General features: G+C 39.6%; 2 protein-coding genes across 3 annotated transcripts in view; one reads left to right on the forward strand and one right to left on the reverse strand.

The window, feature by feature from the left end:
- The window catches only part of LOC129754292 (paramyosin, long form), a 63,779-nt gene extending 54,325 nt beyond the window's left edge, over positions 1–9,454 (forward strand). For both annotated transcript variants that reach the window (XM_055750257.1, XM_055750258.1), the window contains 4 exons: positions 7,536–8,055; positions 8,123–8,218; positions 8,281–8,562; positions 8,627–9,454. In XM_055750257.1, the coding sequence (XP_055606232.1) occupies positions 7,536–8,055; positions 8,123–8,218; positions 8,281–8,562; positions 8,627–8,833 (1,105 nt within the window). In that variant the 3' untranslated portion in view covers positions 8,834–9,454. The remainder of the gene's footprint in view (positions 1–7,535; positions 8,056–8,122; positions 8,219–8,280; positions 8,563–8,626) is intronic.
- Positions 9,455–18,088: 8,634 nt separating this feature from the next.
- Positions 18,089–21,232, reverse strand: LOC129752810 (uncharacterized). Its single transcript, XM_055748588.1, has one exon. It carries the CDS (start codon positions 21,230–21,232, stop codon positions 18,089–18,091), a length of 3,144 nt encoding a protein of 1,047 aa, XP_055604563.1.
- Between the last annotated feature and the right edge of the window lie 1,444 nt (positions 21,233–22,676).

Here is a 22,676-nt window from a genome sequence, read left to right on the forward strand (position 1 = left end):
CGGGCAACTGGGTCGGACCGAACTTTTCCTAAATTTTGTGTCAAATATCCGGGCAAGTCCTGATAAATACGGGCAATCTGGTAAACTTTTCTTAGCATCACCTTAACAATCTGGTTTAGTCAAGCGTTGAGCACGTTCTAGCGATGTTAATCTTGTGATAAACGATTGAATTAGTCGGTGATTTTTTTAAAACTGATTTTCTTTTAAAGAAAATATTCTTTAAGTTGCTTCCAAATGATGGTGGCTCCAGATGTTTCTCCGGAATTCTTAAAAAAATCCTTTGAGTGTAAAGTTAAGAAAAAACAAATTCCGGATAAAAAATAACAGGACTACCATGCGAAAATGCACTATTTTCAATCAAACAATGAACGAATGGACGAATAAAATTGAATTAACTTGGGAGATGATCAAAAACGGCTGTTAAAAAATTTAAAAACTTTCTTCAAATTTCGGATCTAAAATTACTCTGAACTACAACAATTCAACTTGTGTGTTCGCAGTTTAAAAAGATGGAAGTTTTCTTGTAAATTCAATTTTCAAATCAAATTTCATTTATCGACATTTTATTACTTTCTATGAACTATTTTAGCTAAAGGAACTGAGGAATGGTCCTAAAAATTTGGTTTTGAAGAGTTTATAAAATGTCCCGCTTTTTTCTGAAAGTATCTGGTAAGCCTAGGTTAAAACTCATTTGCTTGAAATTCTTCAACGAAGCAAAACGATGGTTCTAGTTTTGGGATTGCTTTCTGGTTTTAGAAACTGTCTCTTTCCAATTGACTTCGACCGATGTCTATCAGGTCGAAACAATCCTGCTGCCGAGCTGGGTCGGTTTCAACTTGTTTCAACTTGCTCCAATGAACAACGACCTAACTAATTTCGACCAAAACATTGGCTCGTTGAACATCTACCAGTTGACCGAAACCAGTTGCAACTGATTTTTACCAACGATTGAACGAAGCTAAAACCAATTTCAAACTACTACCAGCTACCCTACTACCAGTGGTTGAATCCTTATATTCCAGCCCGTAGCAAGGTCGTGGTATTTCATGATTAAGCAGGAATCTGCTCTTGCGGAAACAAAAAACAACATATTTCAAGACGAGTTTTTTCTCTGTTTTTAAAATAAAAAAAGGACTTTTGTTTGTTTACTTGGCAACCTTTGATCACACTAACCCAGTGGTCGGCAACCTGCGGCTTGCGAATCGCATGCGAGTGTTTGGATGTACAGCTGCAGTTCTTTAGCTCACGACGGCGCTAATATGATTTATTTGACTGAAATAAATATTTAAAAAATCATGCTAAATTAGTATTTTACCTCAATTTCAGCTTCATTGAAGTTTTCATTTTTCACTGTAATCAATTTTAAAAGGCGTTTCTAGTTTAACTTGTTGACTCGGAGCGAACAGAGCACCATTGATCGGGACATGATGAGCATTTTCTGCCGTAGAATGTAGCAACGAATTCAACTCGATGAAGTCAATTAATTTATAGAGCTACAGTTTGACAGATTTCATCTGACGAGTTGGCCTAGAGGTAAGATGTCGGAAAGGTAAGTTAGAATACTCAGGCTTTTGATTCCTAGTCAAGCGAACTTTTTTTTCTATTTACTATTTATGATTGACTATTTTGATTGTTGCAGTATACGGATAGTCGCATCATCCGTTAAACAATGCACCAGAAAAATAATATATGAGTTTGTGCGAATTGTTTGTATTCTGCAAACATACATACAATATTTTGTTGTTGCTTTGTTTGATGGATCAATCAATGATCAATCATAGATATCTAGTAAATGAAAAAAAAAACTCGTTTCAACTAAGAATCGAACCTACGTTTTCAAACTGCCTCTCCGACACCTTACCACAAGGCCAAATCGTGAGATGAAATCTTTCAAGCTGTAGTTCTATAATCTAGTTCACTTCTTCGAGTTGAACTCGCTGATAGGTTCTACGGCAGAGAATGCTCATCGTGCCTCGATATATAGTTACCGATTTCCAGCTTTCGACAAAAAATTTTGAAATGCTTTTATCTAATTTCTCATCGTTACTAGATGCATTCAAAAGCCGTTTTCGTGACTTTAATTCATACGAGCAAGAATTTTCGTTGTTTTTACCTAAATTTTACAGCTATTTGCCTGAACGCTACGTTGAGTTACGGAAATTTGTTACCAGAATTCTTGCTATGTTTGCAAGTAGCTATCTATGTGAGCAGTTTTTTTCCATAATGAAAGCTACAAAGACTCCTCATCGTTCGAGAATATCTGATAAAAATTTGTGTGTCAGTGACAAATAAACTTCAACCTGATATCAGGACAATAGATAAAATGCTTTATAATATAAGAATGTTAAACATTAAAAGCTTACATAAAAATTTAACGCAAAATTTCATTCCAAGTTTACTAATAACTATATTCCATTTTATTGTATCTAATCTTCGCAAAACTTATTAACGTATAGGAAATTTTTAATGCGGCCCGCACAATGGGACGAGTTTGACATGCCTGCTCTAGTGATTCTGTGATAGGGTGGCCATAAAGTTTGCACTACTTTATAAAGAAATAAGTAAGATTTAAGGGGGTGTCCATTTTACCACCCCTGTCCATTTTATCCACACTTCCCTTACTTTCCATACACACTTTGTTTTTCGCTTGTTTTTCACAAGAGAAAAATCAAAGTTATTATCAACAGATGCGTCACTCAAACAGAAATTTAAAATTAAGCTACACCGGGGCAAGTGCATACGTTCAACTTCTTTCAGAATCAAAAAAATTTAAAAAAAAAATCTTCTAGAAATTGTTGTTTAGGCCCAAACAAACAATCTGACCAAGAGAAATTAAATTTTTCCTCAAATTATTCTCTTAAAACACTGTACTGTTGGCTTGCACAAGAATTCAAGTTTTACATATTTTGGCTACAAAAAAGGCATTGAAATACGCTTTTCGTGGGAAAGTGAATTTTTGAGACTGATATTTAAGTGAAAGCAATAATTTTTTGGAAATTTTTTAGCATTCACACTGCAGGGTAAGTGCAAACGCACCTTTTGGCCATTTAACATCAGCCATTTCCGAATTTCATCTCAAAAATGGTTCAGCATTATACTAGAATGGTAAGTAAGGCTATCCAAATGATGTGTCTGAAAATTCTTTAATGCCTTGGTCTTGGTTGCTTAAAGCAACAGTCAATAAAAATGGAGTCAGAAAAAGTTATTTATATTGCAGCAAAACAGCAAATATATCAATAAAAGTTAATAAAACATATCAGAACAATGTATTAAATTCGTTTTAAGACCAATACACTGACGCATCTGAAAATACGTTTGGAAAAGGCATTGTATGAATGACCTCTACTTGAATTTTAATCAAATCTTGTACTTGAGCACTATCCATTGTACCATTAGCTTGAATTCACCTCACCTGAGGCTTAATAAGCTTCCTAGATTATGGGATAGGGGAAAGATTTCCAAAATGGGCCTATTGGGTTAAATGACCCTACGGCTGTTTGATGAAATGGCTGACTAGACAGCTTATCTGACCAATGCATTTTGAGGGTGATACGCTTAGAACATAAGGCAAGAAAGAATTTTATGAATTTACAAACTCAGAAAAATTTAAAAAATCATACAAGGTTTTGATACATTTTGATGTAATATTTCGACTTTTAAAAATTATACGTAAAGAAGCTTAAAACAAAAACAAGGAAGGTTTTTGTTTCTTACTCAAATGAACTTAAGAAATAAAACATATTTCAGCTTTTTTGGAGGTTTAATAATGATTATACAGTGGAATAATAGAGTGTTTTCGTATGCCCCCATCATGTTTGTAAAATGCCTCTCTCCTAAAATAACAGGTTAAATAGAATAAATACATGATTTTTATCATTGAACCTTCAAATCTAAGCTCTGAATAACATCTTAAGAGAGAATTGAAGATCTAAAAACAGATTTGATAAAGTTTTTCTCATGGATGAACGGCCTCCATAGTATGGGAACCCTAACTTTTGTTTTATTCCATAAAATTATAATATACATAGATTTTTTTAAAACTTCATCTTTGTCGTACGGAAATTATTCCTTTCTAGCAGTTTAAATGAAATTATACTTAAATATTGCCCAAAAAACATAAATTTTGTTCAAAACATAAATAGGCGCATTTAGCCCGCACGGTTTGAGGTTTGTTATTTTAGACAACATTTATAATAAAATCGTTTTCTTGGAAACAGAAGAAAATTTTAACACCGAAATTACTCCAATGTATAGAAAACAGATGCCTGCACACGTGTATATAGTTTTTATCCACATATTCGATGTGATATTTGATTAAATCAGTGTTCTGCTTAATAGGCGCATATAGCCCGCTCCTCCCCTAAGTAGTAATTGAAACTTGATTAATCGTACGCGCAACCGATTTGTGATTCTAAGCCTTCCAAAAGATCATAGTTTGATATATTTTGTTCGGAAGAAGAACGAAATAAGCAAACTTCAGGTTCGTTACACGAACTATTTCCATTCATGTCAGATGTTGCTCAACCTTCTACTTCTTGTAAACCAAGGATGAATTTTGGTCTGTGTTACTGTTTTACAGGTAAAAAGTAACCAAAATCCTAATAAATTTGTTAAAATAGGCGTTGGGACGAATGAAAGCTTTGCTGATAAATTTCTAGAAAAAAAATCTAATTTTCGAATGAAAATTTCACAGAATTTGCTGAGAGGGTAGGTTTTGAGGGGATAAGAAACAAGAGAAGAATTTGATATTTGTTCCGGCCATCAGGCCCATTTACAATTCTAGTGAAAATAAACGTGAAAATTTTTATTTCGTCTATAACTCAGAAACGTGACAACACAAGATTTTTCAACATGCTGGAATCCATGGGGAATGATTGAATGATGAAAATCCAACTTTAAAACCTCCTAGAACTGTTTCAGTTTAAGGAAAATATAAGGTACACCGGGGTAAGTGTGGACGGTTTTTCGTATAGTTCAACTTTAAAAATCCATTAAAAAAATCAGCAATTGGAGCAATTTTCATAAAATTTCATTCAATGTGATGCAGAACATGTTGTTTACAAACGCCGAAGAGATAAGCTCGATAGAAGCTAAGCGAGAAAAGTTATCACATAAATTGTAATGGACTGCCGGTGTCTTCACTTACCTCGCTTTATGGGGTAAGTGTGGACGGTTGATTTTCCCTTTGATTTCTCAGAAAATTTTCAAAAAAATGTGTTTTCTTGGTTGAATACGTTATTTTATTGCTCAAACCGTCCAAAATTTAGAAAAAAAAAGTTCATGATACTATTAGTAAGGCATCTTTCAATAATTATTGTGTGTAATTTATGTTGCTACACACGAGATCCGATTTTATCAAAAACACAGAACAAACAAGTACTTTACCCAACTTTTCATGATCCGAATGCTTAATATAGCTAAATAATACAATTCATGAAAGATGAAGGAAAGAAATTTGAAAAAATGTGTAAACATCGAGTCTTTTTAAAGCCGTCCACACTTACCCCAGGCAGGGGTTCGAGACAAAATTTTAGTTTTTTGTTAATAAACTCTTTTTTCTTCATTTTTAACCGCCGTTTCTTTTCCTAACTGGTTGGTTGGAATATAAGGAATGTTTCAATGTAGAGTTTTCCATCGAGAGCCAGCTAGTTTACGAGAAATTTGCAATTGAAAAAGATGCACATCAACTCGACATCATAGTTGAAAATAGAAAATTCCAAAAAAGTCGCTGTAAACATCCGTTATTGTCTGAATCTTATCTTTTTCACAGTTATTGGATAGATTACAAGTAACTTGAACATTCTGCATGAAAAGTTTGAGAAAATAGTGCACAGTATTGTTTTAATAGCCATCGTCAACACTTACCCCGGTGTACCTTAGTGCATTTTTCAACCATTCTCCATTGATTCCACCATGTTAGGTATATATCCTAGTTATGATAGTTATTTACTGAATCAGCTTTGTTCACAGTCATTTTTACGAGTACTGTAAATGTGCCTTTACTGACAAACATTTTTCCTCATTGAGCCACCGTAGGGTTTCTTTAGAATTCTAGCACAATATTAACCAGACTTAAAATTTACAGCACATTGTTTGCACCTCAACTGTTTGATATTTGCGGCCGAAAGCAAACGCGGCATACGTCACGTCAACATATTTTCCAAGAATACAAATTGTTGTATTCACAATTTCCCAGTTATTAAGAGCCGACATTAAAAAATTCAATTTGGTTTAATTTTTACATGTAAAGTTATTTTCTAATAGTAGGATCTTGACAATATTTTTTTTGATATTTTAATAAAAATAAAAGAAGTGACATTATTTCCTCAACCGTTAATTTTGGAAAATTGTTTTCAGTTATTTGCAAGAATTCAAAATATTCCAAAATATTTTTAATATTTTTTTTTATTATGAAATGGTAAATTGCAAACAAAACTTCAATTTGTTAATTGAAAGAAAAAGTTTTGAAAGTGGTGTTGTTGTGCATTTTGGATTTGTAGTTTATAAAGGAGTTGTACTGCCTTCAGCTAGGCAGAACTAAGCTTAATTTTGGAAAGCCTATCTTAAACATGTTTTCTACATTTGAATTAATCTGTACTAATTGAGTTGTCTCAATATTTATTTTTATAACCTGGTATGACCTTGAAATTTTTTTCAAACTTTCAGTCATCAGTGAATTAAATAAACATAAAACTGACAGTTGTTTTCTTTAAACTTATCTTCGCTGCAACAATTATGCCATTACTGTCCAATTCGGAAATCCGTCTCATTAATCCACGATGTGAGTTATTTTTGTAACGTAACATTTTCATCGTTGCAGCGTGCTGCGGTAGCAACAATACGCAAGCACAGTGCACCCATTTAATTTCATAACAATCAGATACAAGTCCCCAACATCTGGTCGCGAAAAAAAATGATACACATATCACACCGATATTTTAAGATAAGCTCGAACTCAAGCCAGTCCGAATGCTTTCTAGGGGTCCAAGGATTTTTCTCGATATTTCTAATGAAATTTGATATTTTTTTTCGCGACCATACTTCAGGTCTACCTTAATTTGTTCGGCTTTATTTCCCTTGCTTCAGCTGAAAAAAGACCACCGTTGATGCTATTTTTGCACATTATACGTAGCATTTTCTCTGCGTACTCTTTCGTTTTCTATGTATCTAGCCAGAAATAGTTCAAAAGTAATGAACCATATTCGAGCACAAAAACATGTATTCCTACACCAATAAATTGCAGCATCAATTAAATGGTGGAATTTTTTCATTCCATTAAAACAGTATAACTTTTCATTCTATCTGATGAAAAATACAATGATTCATTACCAGAAACGCATTGATGGGCTAGAATTTTAAGTTCAAAAGATGTCAGATCAATCACCGGGTCGCCTAGCCTGTGAACTTCGAGGTGAGACTTCTGTGTATCTCGTATATTTCAACCAGCCGAATTGGCAATGGTCCACTTTTTTTTTCTCTCAAAGCATTTTTACAGCATGACTAACTGTTCGTACTTCAATCTTTTTTATTTGCAGCAAGCAGACTAGCATTGAGATCGAGCAGCTGAACGCTCGCGTTGTTGAAGCTGAGACCAAGCTGAAGAGCGAAGTTCAGCGCATCAAGAAGAAGCTGCAGATTCAGATCACTGAGCTGGAGATGTCCCTGGATGTTGCCAACCACACCAACATTGAGCTCCAGAAGACTATCAAACGCCAGTCGGCTCAGCTGACCGAAATCACGGCCCATTACGAGGAAATCCAACGTCAACTGCAGACCACCGTTGACCAGTACGGAATTGCCCAGCGTCGCATTCAGTCCCTGACCGGTGAACTGGAAGAGATTCGTGCCAACTACGATTCATCTCTGCGCTCTAAGCGCCAGGTCGAAGTTAGCCTTGAGGAAGCCACCTCTCGTATCAATGAACTGGTCGTTAGCAATGCCAACTACGCTTCGCTCAGAGCCAAGCTGGAACAGGAAATCACCGTTCTGGCTACCGACTACGAGGAAGTTTCCCGCGAGCTTAAGATCAGCGACGAGCGCTACCAGAAAGTCCAGGTATTGCATTTTGGATCATTTGAGAACTTGGTACATCTTGATCATGTGAACCTCTCTATTATTTTAGGTTGAGCTCAAGCATACCGTTGAGCTGCTGCACGAAGAACAGGAAAGAATTGTCAAGATCGAAGCCATCAAGAAGTCCCTGGAAGTCGAAGTCAAGGTAACTGAAAGCTTTTTGACGCCCTGTTGGTTGAAAACTTATTGCAATCTTTCTTTCAATAGCAACTTTCAGTTCGCCTTGAAGAGGTGGAGGTCAACGCCGTTGCTGGAAGCCGTCGTATCATCAGCAAACTGGAAGCTCGTCTGCGTGATATCGAAGCCGAATTGGAGGGAGAAAGGATGAAGCACGCTGAAACCATCAAGATCCTGCGCAAGAAGGAGCGCTCGGTTAAGGAAGTATACATCCAAATCGAGGAAGACCAGAAGAACATTCAGATTCTCCAAGATGCTCTTGAGAAGGCCAATCAGAAGATTGCTGCCTACAAGCGCCAGTTGGTCGAACAGGTATACAAGCGTTTTTCTTTTTTGTTAAACTTCCAACCAACCAAATCAATATTTTCAATTCAAGGAACAATGCTCGCAAACCTGCGTCACCAAGGTGCGTCGCTTCCAGCGTGAATTGGAAGCCGCTGAGGATCGTGCCGATGTGGCTGAAAGCAACCTGCATTTGGTTCGTGCCAAGCACCGTACTTTCGTTACCACCTCGACCGTTCCCGGATCGCAGGTCTACCTGGTCCAGGAAACTACCCGAACCATCAACGAATCGTCCTCCTAAGAGGGGTTTGCAGGAACATGTCGCAGTTTAGTGCCATTCCTCCGGTTCGCACGATCCACCGGGAAAAAGCAGGGTGTGGCACAATGCACACCAGATGATCTTTCATTATTACCATTTCCGTTCAATTGTTTTTTAGTTCTACGCGTTCATCTTTCGTTGTGTTCTACTTTATGTTATCCTACGTTATCGCCTTTGATTTTGTATATTTTTCATCTTTTTATTCCAACCACGTTAACGAACAAATACCAGCAAATCTCTTTGTAACAAGGCGTCTATTATCCATCGCCAAAAAACCACTACAGAGTGCCATTATCACACAACTCCCAACAACTATGAAGAAATGTGAATCTCTTACATTGAAAAAAATCTAAACGCTGAATACTAGCCGCCATTTTTATTAAGATCAATACTGAAACTAGATGATATAAAAGAGAAAAAGAGAGTGTAGCAAAAATTGATTTAGAAAAGAACGCCTTTTGTTATCAGTTGCGTGCCACTTTTATAACGCAAGCACTGGAAGTGTCGTGAAAAGAAGATCATTTCAATTATATTTCTTTTGTATGATATAAATCTTTGTAATAAATAATTATTATTAAACAAATAAAAAGCTTAAAATCAGAATCAGAACCAAGTGTTCGTGGATCCAAGTTTTGAAAAATCCTAATTCTTGAGGATGTTATCATGATACGGTCCCTTGAGTTCCCGCAGATTTATTCCCAGTGTCTGGCATAAAATCGTCGTTCCGCTAAACGCTGATTAGTCCGCTAATGGAGGAAGGTTGGAAACCCTGGATCGAGATAAACGTGTTTCCACATCGAACTAATTTTGAGTTGAATTTTGTACATATTTAAACTGTGTTTTTGTTAGTTTTATTGGTTTGAAATTATGTGTGAAGTGTGCATCCGGATTGAATGGAGTTTAAGTTTTCAGTTTAGCAGATTGCAGGTAATTTATGTTTTTAATTTGTATTTTGGCATACTTCGGTTCAACGATGGCGACATTTGTTTTGATTTTCGAGTTCGAGCTATCTAGATAAGCTCGAAATGAAAAAAACAAATTGAGAAGGCGCGATTTAAACTTAAAAAAAAGCTCCTTAAATTTAACGATACCATTACAATGCGTCACATCATTCGACATCCACTTAAACCGACATCTGATAAGTAAAAATATTTTTTCTATTTAACGACATCTGGTGGATAATTGAAAATGAATTTTGAATCGACCAAAATCAACGACTAATGACATTTTGAAAATAATGTGATCCAAGATAAAAAGTATACGCACAGTCTGTGGTATACGTGTAACCATTTTCGACAACATAAAGTGTGATTACAAAAATATGACAGTTTATTAAAGCTAATATACCTGGTAGGTACTTTAATTTCCAAATATTTGTCTTCGGTTTCTGGTAATGAATTGAAACTTTCTGATGATAACAACTTTCCGAAATATACATTGGCAAAATTTGAAATACTTATCATATTTTAAAATGGATGCACCGTACTATTCTCTTGACAATTTCTTTTACTTTTGGAAAACCTGTTTCGAAAATGTTTTGCTTACAGCAATCTAATAAACTTTATTTTATTGGTTGCGTCATTTTACTTAAATTTAAGATTGCCTTCTATCACCGAGAACAGACGTACAAGCTGTAGGATACGTTCGATTAGTAAAGCATTCAAGTATGGGTGAAATCATAAATAGGTTCGATTAGTTTAAAGCATTGTAATTCTGGCAGTAACGAACGAACCACCGAGAGAGGAGGTCAATAAAGTGGTGTCAGCCGAAGGTGTTGCCGACTCAGAATTCTACAATTTGGCGCAGCCAGTGGGATTAGTTTTTTTGTCTCGGTTATAGTTGTTTGAAAGGTTAAGTTTCATTAAATGAATTCACTGCAGGGTCCGGTTATCAAATCGAAGCATAAGTCGGTCAGTTTTTTTTTAAATTCATTGGGTTTCGCGGTCCAGTTCCATACTGAAGAGCAAGCAGCAACGCGACGTAAGGTTGCAAGAAAAAGCTGGGCCGGTTAATAAAAAACCGTAGAGCATGGCGAGACCGGTTGAAAATTTTCCCGAAGCGCACGAATACAGGAGGAGCTGGTCCAGTTTATTAACTGAAGAGCAAAGCGGGCCTGGTTGGAAGAATTTAACCGAAGCGCAAGAAAGAGAGGAAATTCTCTAATTATACTCGTTAGCAAGTTAGAAACTGCGGAACAACGTCAAGCGGCTCGGGTGGGAAAATACCCGAAGCGCATGAGAGGAGAGAATTATTTCGATTGAAACTGAGCATCGATCTGTTTAGAAACCAGCTGGAGAGCCAACTGATTTACTTCTCCTCTCGGTGAAACGAACAACGGCAGAGGCTTTCATTTTCACCACACCGCATTTTGCTACTAAAGATTCGCTTAGAAAGAGAGTGAAGAACTTGATGAGAGGGAAAGATTGTAATTTCACCACACGTGTAGTACATGTTTGTGTAGAAGGACAGGAAAGTAGATCTGAGAAACAGATGGTGAAACATCTAAAGCTGCTCATAGTTGGATTGTTCGCCATCTTGTGCAGTGGAAAATTTTCAAAGCAAGGAAAAATTACTTTCGCTAGGAGCAATTGTGGACGATTTGGATTTTAATCACGGTAAGAATGAAGTAAAAAACCACAGAGTGCTAATTGGAATAAGTGATGATAGAGAAATAAGCCAATCCGTTTGGAACTAATTAATATTTCAGATGGACGCCAGATCGAGTCAATTTTCGATTCCCCCATTCAATGATTCTTTGCCGACCCAAGATTTGAGACGAGAATGGGAGGAATGGCATAGATCATTTGAATTGGTGCTTGAGCTTCGGAATATTGAAAGTCAGCACGAGAAGTTTGTGTTTCTTTTGGCTTGCGGAGGCAGAGGTTTGCAAAAAGTATTTTATAATGCCGGACCAGCTGCAGACGAGATCTACCCACTACCAGTGAAGGTTCCATTAAGGCCGGATGAAATTCCCGAATACGACAACGCTATCAAACGATTGCAGAAGTTTTTTGTGGGCAAAAGAAATGAGCGCATTGAAGTTGAACTTTTCAGATCAATGACGCAATCGCAGGATGAAGCTTTCAACCAATTCATCTTAAGACTCCGCTCGCAGGCAGCGTGCTGCGATTTTTCCGATAAAGAGAAACGGGAGATTTTGCATCAGGTGACCATGGGCGCCAGTGACGAAAAGGTACGTGACAAAGGACTTGAGAACGTCATGGGCCTAGATGAGTTGATGAACTATGCGGTCAATCGGGAAATCTTGCATCGCCAAAAGACGAAACCAAAAATTGGAGAAGAGCTGGAAACTGTAGCTGCCGTTAGACAGTCTCAGTGGAAGAGACTTCGAACAACTTCTTCGTTTAAAAGTAGGCCGTTTCAAAACAACGAGTGTGGTGATTGCGGCAGAACAAACCATGCTGCCGGATCCGATATTTGCAGTGCTAAAAAGGCAACATGCCGCAGATGTAGAGCACAAGGACATTTTGCTCGGAAGTGTCCAGGGATGTTTGGCCGAGAGCAAAGGACATCGCGATATGGATTCCAACGTAGAACACAATTTCGCGACAGACGTCAGCAATCTAACACCCACCGGAATGAGATGGAAACAAACGCCTTGCAGGGAGCTGGTAAATGGATTGAGGATTTACCAAGTCGCCCAAGTGTTAAGGAGGACAGTCTTAAGGTGGAGTAACCATTTATGATATTTTTCTTTCTTTTTAAACATTACATTTTAAATCGTTGAATAAATATTTGAATTAACAAGAACTCATGATTTATTTATTCAGGATGATTCAAACGGCTCAATGGTTTGCAAAATTGCTGACTTCCCAGTCTTGTTTCTGAATGACTCGGGCGCCTCAATCAATACCGTCACAGAAAAGGTATGGCGACAGCTCCTTGAGCAGAAAACAAGCATTTATAAAAAGAGATTTCATTGTGAAAAACAGTTCACACCATATGCTTCCGAAAAACCATTGCGTGTTATAGCTACTTTCGAAGCGTGGATTTCTGTTGATCCCATGAAACCTACCATCTTTTCTGAGTTTTTCTTCATCGAGGGGGTCAACAAATCGTTACTAAGCAAGTCTACTGCAGAAGATTTGAGAATTCTTAAAATCGGCCTTGATGTGCAAACTATAGAAGAGACAGCCCAACCGTTTCCAAAATTTCATGGTATACAACTGAAACTCGTCATTGACAAATCTGTTCCCCCAAAAAAATTATCCTACCTGAGAATACCAGAGCCATTAAAAGACAAAGTCGATGAAAAAATCAACGAAATGCTTCGTACCGATATCATCGAGCCAGTAGAGGGTGCTCCAGAATGGATTTCTCCAATGGTGGTCGTGCCGAAAGATCGGAATGATATACGTTTGTGCATAAACATGAAATACCCGAACCAGGCTATACAAGGGGAGCACTTTCCGCTTCCAATTATAGAAACTTTTTTGAACAGCCTGAGAGGAGCTACCGTGTTCTCTAGACTGGATATTTCGTCGGCATTCCATCATGTAGAACTGCACCCAGAATCTCGGAACGTCGCAACATTCATGATGAATAAAGGGCTGATGCGTTTCAAACGTCTTATGTTTGGCATCACCTGCGCGCCCGAGATGTTCCAGCGAATAATGATGGAAATGCTTTAAAAACGAACACACACATATAGGATCTCAGTGAAACTACATGTTTCTTTGAAGAGATCTGAATTCTAATTAAGACTAAAGCGTACATCTTTCAAGGATATAATGGCTAGCATCTTACTAATGGCTAACACCACCAGCCCACAGAAAGAGTACTATGTATGCCGTGACCGAGACTCGATCTCATGACCTCTGGCTTAGAAGACTTGAACGCTATCCTCTAGGCCACGGTCGGCGGCTTGCTTGGTGGTCATGTCTTGGTCATGTCAAAGGGGTCATAGTCTATATCGACGACATAGTTGTTTCGGGAAAATCCCGTCATGAACACGACCAACGTCTTAACCAAGTCCTGAAAATTCTGGAGAAGAATAACGCCAAATTGAACGAGAATAAATGCTGCTTTGCTGTACATGAGCTAGAGATTCTTGGCTTCAAAGTAAGCTCTCATGGTATCAGCCCTTCGGATGAGAAAATTGCAGCCATCAAAAACTTTTGACAACCCGAAACGAAAGAGGAAGTGAGAAGCTTTCTGGGGCTCGTAAATTTTGTGGCTCATTTTATCCCATGCCTCTCTACTCGGACGGAACCTTTGAGAAAGTTTATAAGAGGTAATTTTCAAATAAAAAAAACGATAAATGGTTTGATTAATAATTACATATTTCATTTAAGGCGATGTATCGGTATTTGGTCCTGAACAAAGTGAGGCCTTCGAAGACTTGAAAAGGGAACTCTCAAGCAATGTAGGGAAGTTGGGATATTTTGATCCAAACGATTGTACCGAACTCTATGTCGACGCCTCACCAGTTGGATTAGGAGCGGTATTAATTCAGAAAGACAAAACCAATGTCCCCCGAATCATATGTTTCGCGTCCAAAGGGCTGACACAAACTGAGCGCATTTACCCTCAAACTCAGCGCGAAGCCCTAGCGGTCGTCTGGGCTGGCGAAAAACTTTAAATCTACTTGTTTGGTTTATACTATATATACCGACCACAAAACGTTAGAGTTTATCTTCGGTGGCAAACTTAAAGAAAATAAAAGAGCAATCAGACGGGCCGAAGGCTGGGCTTTGCGCTTTCAGCCCTACGACTTCGAAATTAAACATATTCCAGGCAATGTTGCGGATCTTCGTTCAGAATGAATTTTTCTCCCCATCCTAGTCACCAATGAATTTACTCCTCAACATGGAAACGCTGTTTTCTTTACAAACGACGCTTTTCAGCATCGAACGACGCATACCTAGTTTGTTTTTCTTCCCCTCTCTAGTGATCAGTTATTTTCTGAGTTACTATCGGTAACCATCAAACAATCATCATTCGCTCTTGATGAAAACATTGCGCGAAGACGGCGTCGTATCATCCGGCGCCTTCTCGACTCGCTGACGATCATGCTTCACCACGAATGCTTCATGAAGCAAAATGATTCAATTCTAGGAACACAAGAGGTGCCCAAAAACTAAACCTAGACCAATATTGGCTTATTTTCCTCTCAAGTTGTGTCAATTGTATGGGTCTTAGTCGTTATCTCGGGAATTGTCCTTTTCCTTAAGGGTCTAAGTCTGGGCATGAATCAACAACATCTTCATCAACTCGCGCCGAATCAACTCGCTAACGAATTGATTCTGTTGCGAACTGAATGATTGCTGGAGTAAACAATGACTGAAAATCTGGAGGAAAAAATCAACAAAGAACCCTAGGCAACAGAAACAGAACGAAAAACCATGGTACATAGTTCACTAAGACGGCGTTCTTCTGTTGCAGGTTTTAATTCGTTCGTGGGTAAATGCTAAACAGCGTCGTTACTGTGGTTGCATCGGTAACGATTTGAAATTTTGAAGTAAACGAAGCGATTTTCAGTAACCCTGATTCCAGGCTTGGCGAATATTTCAGATGCTCTCTCGAGATTGTGTATCTAAACAGATCCTCCATTCGATGAAGGTTCGACTCACTTTCTATTTGCTATAGGAGAGGGCTTGACAGCTATAACCTTGGAACAAATTAAGACCGAAACCGGAAATGATGAAACATCCATGGCAGTTATGGAAGCTATCAAAACGGGGGTTTGGCCACGAACATTAATACGCTACGAAGCTTTTGCCAAAGAGCTCGGGATTCTCGAAGGCATTTTGGTGAGAGATGATCGGATAATAGTTCCGAAATCGCTAAGACCCCGGGCTCTGGCCATCGCCCATCGTGGTCACCCGGGAGTAGTTACCATGCGTCGATATCTTCGCGAAAAAGTATGGTGGCCTCTTATGGACCGTGACGTGCTGGAAAACATACAACAATGTGCCGGTTGTGCTGCTGTGAGGTGCTGAGTTTGCCAAGTATTGTAAGGATAAGAACATACGGCTGGTTCGCACAATCCCTTATTGGCCGCAAATGAATGGCCTGGTAGAGCGGCAAAACCAGGGGATCCTCCGGACGTTGCGGATTGCTAAAGCCACTAATATGGATTGGCGCAAGGCCATCTAGGACTACGTATATATGTATAACACATTCCCTCATTCCGTAACGGATAAAGCACAGGTAGACCGATAAAGGATTTATTGCCAGCCATTAGAACCGAAGTTGCACTGCGCCAAGATGAAGGTGTTCGAGAGACCGATGCCATTGGAAAGCTGAAAGGAAAAGTATACGCGGATCAGAGACGAAATGCTGAGGCATCCGACATTAAAGAAGGAGACTTCGTGATGCTTAGAAATAATGAAACAGGAAAATTGGAACCAAAATTTCGACTTGAGAAATTTCAAGTGAAGAAAATTTCTGGACAAGACGCCATCGTGACTAATGAGGAAGGAGTTATTTTGCGTCGCTGCGTAACACATTTAAAAAAAAATGGCCTTCCGTTAGAGCTCCAGAACCTGCAGAATTTACTTGTGACTCTTCTGCAACGGAAAACGACTCTTCCACAGAACCTACCAGAGATTCCCTTGTCCAACCAACACATCACGATGATGACCATCACCTTCAAGACCAGAGTGCTCCCAGCCACCCGCTGGGATCAGCGATTAAAAGAAAGACCGAATCTACTCAACAGCCATCGATGAAACGTCCTGCTCGAGAGAGGAAAATTCCGCACCGTTACGTACAACTGTTAGAAGACTTTTGATTAAATTTCTTAATTTTTTTTTTCTCTTAATTTTTCTCTGGTTACTTTGTTTATAAAGACGAGGGAAGAGATGTAGGATACGTTCGATTAGTAAAGCATTCAAGTATGGGTGAAATCATAAATAGGTTCGATTAGTTTAAAGCTTTGTAATTCTGGCAGTAACGAACGAACCACCGAGAGAGGAGGTTAATAAAGTGGTGTCAACCGAAGGTGTTGCCGACTCAGAATTCTACACAAGCTAGCCCCCTAAACTTGTGTTAAAATTCCAACGCCCTTTTTGAACCATTTTGTTTTTTGGCTGGGACACCAGATGTCTCAAAACACACCAAAAAGAACTGTCAAAACAAAACTGAGAAAAAAATAATAAAATTCAAATCAGTTTTAAACAGCTCGTATGAGCTACTTGGCGTGTTGATAGAAAATCACTGTTTGAGCTTCGTAAATCATTCGTCACATTGCATAAAAAATGTACTTATGATAAAATTTACCCGCTATTTTCTTCAAGCTTGCACGAAGTACTAAATTTTTAACAATGAGGTTCAAATGTGAAACGTGTATGGAACCTGCTTTGAGATGCCTATAGAATCAGTACTGCTGGGTGAGAATGATCGTCAGATTCTTATTTGACTGGAGATGCTTCCTCTGACATCGATAACCATTCAAGAAGTGCGTAAGCTTGATCCAAAAGTTGTCAGTTATTCTCTGCCGCAATAGTACTAAAATAATAAAGTAAAATTTGGCCAAGTTAATAGAAACTCCAATTGCATTTTTCGAGCAATAAGTTTAAGCCGTTCGTTTTTCTGAGATATTGCTGAGCGCTTTAAAAGTTGATTTGTAACTTTTTAGCGGCGCAGCAGATGGCAGATTTCACCTTTTCAGATACCTTCACATTTTCACATGAACGTTCATTTCCTGTTCTTATCGTTGTCATTGGCTGTTTTGTGATACAGTTTTTTATTATGCAGGCATGGGCATTAACTATTTATTTCTACGTTCGTGAGCAACTCGAGAGGAAGGAACATCATCCAGATCGACCACATACCGACGTCGATGAAGCTGGCGGACATTTTGACTAAGGGTCTACCTGCACCAGCGCTTAGAATGCTATACGGGGCAGCCTTGAAATAACAGATTGCTACTCAGAGAATACCACGTTATTTTTGAAACCGTCTTCGAAGTAGTTTTTATTCCAACCGCGAGTGTTCCCCTCCACCATATCACTTCAAACCATACTGTATATTCTGTTCGGATCAAATGGACTGTATTATCGTTCAAAAATAAAAACGCGTCTGTTACGTTTAACAGTCAAAGAACAAGTGATTTATTGGGAGAAAAAATACAATGGTATTGGTATGAAAAGCAAAAAACTATAGCAAAAATACTTGGTATAAATTTCTCTCTATCGGGAAGGGTTGCCGGAACTAACATCCTCCCCGGCGTTGAAATGGACGATTTCAAAATGCAGGATGACACCATTCCTCCTAGGTGTCCAGCGGCAGTAGACAGATATTCTTAACAGCTCTCGTAGTAGTTTTTCCATTGGGCAGCTGAAGGCTAACCACACGAGTGTGGCCATCCTTACCAGGAATCAACTCTTTGATGCGGGCCATAACCCACTGTAGAGGTGGAAGGTTTTCGTCGACCAGCAGCACCAGAGATCCTTCTTTAAACGTTGTATGTTTGAAGTCTTTTTGACGCTGTTGTAGCTCATGTAGATAGTGGGTCATCCAGATTTTCCAGAATTTCTGTTTGAGATCTTGCAAGAATTGCCAGCGAAAGAGCCTGTTCGCTGGGATATCGTGGTACGACGGTTCGACGATCGCTTGGAATTCCCTTCCTATCAGGAAGTGCGCTGGCGTTATCGCACGGATATCATTTGGGTCGTCAGACAGAGGGCATAGAGGACGAGAATTCAAAATTGACTCTATCTGGGTGAGTACCGTTGAGAATTGTTCGTACGACAGGCAATGTTCGGCGAGTATCAACTTGAGATGCGTTTTAACTGACTTTACGCCAGCCTCCCATATACCACCAAAATGGGGACTGTGCGGCGGTATGAAGCTCCATTGAATCCCTCGTTGTGTGGTGAAATCGTTGATTGTACGTTGATGTTGCTCCTCTAGGAACAATGCAGCCAAACGTCGTAGTTCGTTGTTCGCACCCTCGAAATTTGTAGCATTGTCAGAGTAAATTCTTTCTACTAAGCCTCGGCGACTGACAAATCGGTGCAAAGAACCAAGGAACGCTTCAGAGGTCAGGTCGGACACTAATTCAAGGTGGATGCATCGGGTAGCCATACATACGTACACACAGATGTAGCCTTTCGTTGTCTGAGGGCTTCTCAACTTGGTAGTAGCACGAACCTTGAACGGTCCAGCGAAATCGAGGCCAGTATTCGTAAATACTGGTGCTGGTTGGACACGGTAATCTGGCAAGTCTCCCATAAACTGTGTGGATCTTTTCGGTTTCAAGCGGCAACATGGTACACAATCATGTACGATCTTGCGTATAAGATTCTTTGCCTTGAGGGGCCAGTAGCGCTGCCTGACGATGGCTAAGAGACTTCGTTGTCCAACGTGGAGGTTCGTAAGATGCAGATGCCGTATCAGTGTTATTGTCAGTGGGTGCTTATCTGGCAGAAGTGCTTGGTGTTTATATTCGTAGGGTACTTGTGCGTTCTTCAGACGACCACCAACGCGAAGAATACCATCATGTGAATCAATGAACGGACTAAGATTGAGGAGCGGGGATTTTACTAATCTGTCGGTTGTTATTAACTTGATTTCTGTTTCAAACATTTCAGCTTGGAAAAGTCTCAAAATAAGCGTTGATGCTCGTTTCATTTCGTCAGCTTGCAATAGACCCTTGGTTAGCGTTTTCTTTCCATTGCGGATGTAATCACAAAAACGCACGACGTAAGCCATAGCCCGATGAATAACTGGGAAACGGCTGATTTTATTAAATAGTGGCAACCGAGTGTTTGGTAGCGTCGTCAGGAAAATGTTACCTTTTAATTCAGGCAAATCTTCGTCTTTTATCGTAAGCGGTTGTTCAATGTCTGGTTCAGTTGATTGAAGACTCGGTGGCCCGTTCCACCAGAGTGTGTGGGCAGCAAGATCTTTCGGTTGAACACCACGAGACAGGCAATCTGCAGGGTTCGAAATCGAGGGTATGTATTTCCAGACGAATTGATCGCCAATAATCTGAATGTCTCGTACTCGGTTACTAACAAATAGAGCAAGAGTTTCAGGTGGTTTTCGGATCCAACACAGAACTATTTGGGAGTCGCTCCACAATATAATACTTCGGACTTGAATTTCGATCGAGGTCAATAGTTTAGCCGTCAGTCGAGTTAGCAGTTGAGCTGCCATCAGTTCGGCACGTGGTGTCGTAATTTGCTTCTGATTGCCAGTCTTGCGGGGTAGAATTCGTGCTTTGCTACATATCAGCTTCATTTCGGCTACTCCATCGTGACGTATCAAACGAGAGTAGAGACAGGCGCCATACGCCAAATCCGATGCGTCCGCAAATCCGTGGAGCTCGATAACCGCTGTTTGTTCACCGAGAATCCATCTGGGGATTCTAACACCATTCAAACAATTCAGTTGGTTGTAGTAGTCGCGCCACAATTGCCCAATTTGTTCCGGAACCTGTTGGTCCCAGTCAAGATTCAGATTCCAGAGCTCCCTCAGGATCAGCTTAGCTGCAGTAACCGCCGGGCCCACGAAGCCCAACGGGTCGAAGATTTTTGCTATTTGGCTCAGGATTTCTCTTTTCGTTATTGCAGGTTCGGTTAACTTGGACAGGACGAACGTGAAATGGTCTTCAACGGGGTTCCAAGCTACACCAAGCGTTTTCATAATGACGTTGATGCTTGGATCTTCAATTTCGATGCCACTTTCACCTTGCTCCTCAGGAACATCCGCCAGAAGTTCGATACAATTTGAAGCAAATTTGTGCACACTGAAACAACCTCTCTTGAGTAGTTTGACGACTTGGTTCTTCAACTGGATAGTTTCTTCCAACGTGTTTGCTCCCGTTAGAATATCGTCCATATAGCATGCTCTCTGCACAATCTTTGCAGCTAATGGATAGCTTTCTTGTTCATCAATGGCTAGTTGACGCAGTGACATGGTAGCAAGAAATGGGGATGATGCTAGACCATATGTTACTGTCAGTAGATCGAAGGTCTTCAAAGGTTGGCTCTTATCCTCTCGCCAGAGGATTCTCTGATAGGAAACGTCATCTTTATGCAAGGCAACTTGCCGATACATTTTAGGAATATCAGCGGTGAATGCAAATCTGTGCGATCGAAAGTTCAACAGGATAGCGATCAAGTCATTTTGCACAATCGGTCCTATCATCTGCGTTTGGTTAATCGAGACCCCAGAGTCCGAAGTAGCAGATCCATCGAACACTACGCGAAGCTTAGTTGTCGTGCTGGATGGCTTCAAAACGTAGTGGTGCGGTAAGTAGAAACTTGGAGTCTGATCTGCGTCGGCTGTTCGATTCTCCCTCATATGCCCAAGTGATTCATACTCCTTCAAAAAGTCGCTGTATTGCTTCTTCAATTCTGGTGCTTGATCGAGACGTTTCTCTAGAGCCAAGAATCTTCTCTCAGCCATGCGTTTTGAGTTGCCCAGTCTATTTTTGTCGTCATTGAAAGGGAGCCGAACAATAAATCGTCCCTCAGAGTCACGTCGGTGTGTTTCCTCAAAATGTCGCAAGCAATCTTGTTCTGTGGTCGAAGGAGGGAAATTATCGTTTTCAAATGACTCAATTTCCCAAAAACGGTTTACCAATCGGTCTAGATTTTCTTCGGTAACGGTGGTACAAAACGAGTGGACGACAGTTTTTGCTTCAATGGGAACGGAACCGCTTAAAATCCAGCCAAATTGAGTCTCTTGGAGTACAGCGGAACAACGAGGAATATGCATCCGACCAGACTTCAGCATGTCGAAAAATACCTCCGCTCCAAACAACATGTTGATTTTACCAGGTACATCAAACTCAGGGTCCGCAAGTTGGAGGTCGTTTGGCAAACTCAAAGCAGCAGTTTCAATTTTCGTCAACGGAAGATTGCCAGTAATTTTGGGTATCACAAGCAGCTCAAGACAAACAGAATAGTTGGCGATACGAGATTCCACCTTTGTATGGACTTTGGAACGTACGAACGAAACGAAAGGAGAATCTGCCTGTCAAAATCTCTCGGTTGGACGCAAAAATTGGAGCGGTTCGTTTCATCGTTGTCATCCCTCGACGGTTGTTCGGGTTTCGATTCTTCCAATTTCGTAGACGATGTTTCACCAACAGGCTTGCTGGGCTTCTTGGAACCATCATCAGGATGCAGGAAAGTATGATGACGTTTCTTGCATTTCTTGCACGTACTATGGGAGGAGCAATCTGGCGATCTGTGACCTTGCAGCAAACAATTAAAACAAAGGCCACTGCGGCGGAGGGTAACGTATTTATCAGACAAACTAGCACTTTTAAAATCATCACACTCCCAAAGTTTGTGACTCTTCGGACATTGAGGACATTTGTTGTGAGTTGCAACCAGCACACTTGCCTTTACTTTCGTTTCTTGGAAATCTCTTGTAGGTCTTGAATTCTTGATAACGGGTTTCATTGGAAGTCGAATCTTTTCTAATACTCGGCATCGTTCACGAAGGAATTCAATGGTGTCGTCATAATCTGGCAACTCTCCAGCAGTTTGAGCTAATTCCCACGCCTTTCTGGTTTCTGGGTCAAGTTTTGAAGCAATGCGATTGATGAGCATGCATTCGCCTACACGGTAACCAAAGTTACTCTATTCTGTATAAAATTTCATACAGTTTCGGAGCAACTGTCTCCACTTAGTTTTATGTTTGGGCGTTTTAAGCAGAGCGTGAGCAAAGAGCTTTTATACATTTGAAAGCTTTCGGCCAGTTGCTCAATTCTGTATATTTTGACATGGGGATGCCCATGCATTTTCAAGATTTCTTCAGGAAAGTAAAAGTAATAAATTTTTTTTCGGAAAAAAGGTAATTCACGTGTGTAGAGGGTTGATTCTTAATTGCTTATATAAAC

The sequence above is a fragment of the Uranotaenia lowii genome, chromosome 3 (genome assembly GCF_029784155.1).
Source record: "Uranotaenia lowii strain MFRU-FL chromosome 3, ASM2978415v1, whole genome shotgun sequence".
NCBI classification, from domain to species: Eukaryota; Metazoa; Arthropoda; class Insecta; order Diptera; family Culicidae; genus Uranotaenia; species Uranotaenia lowii.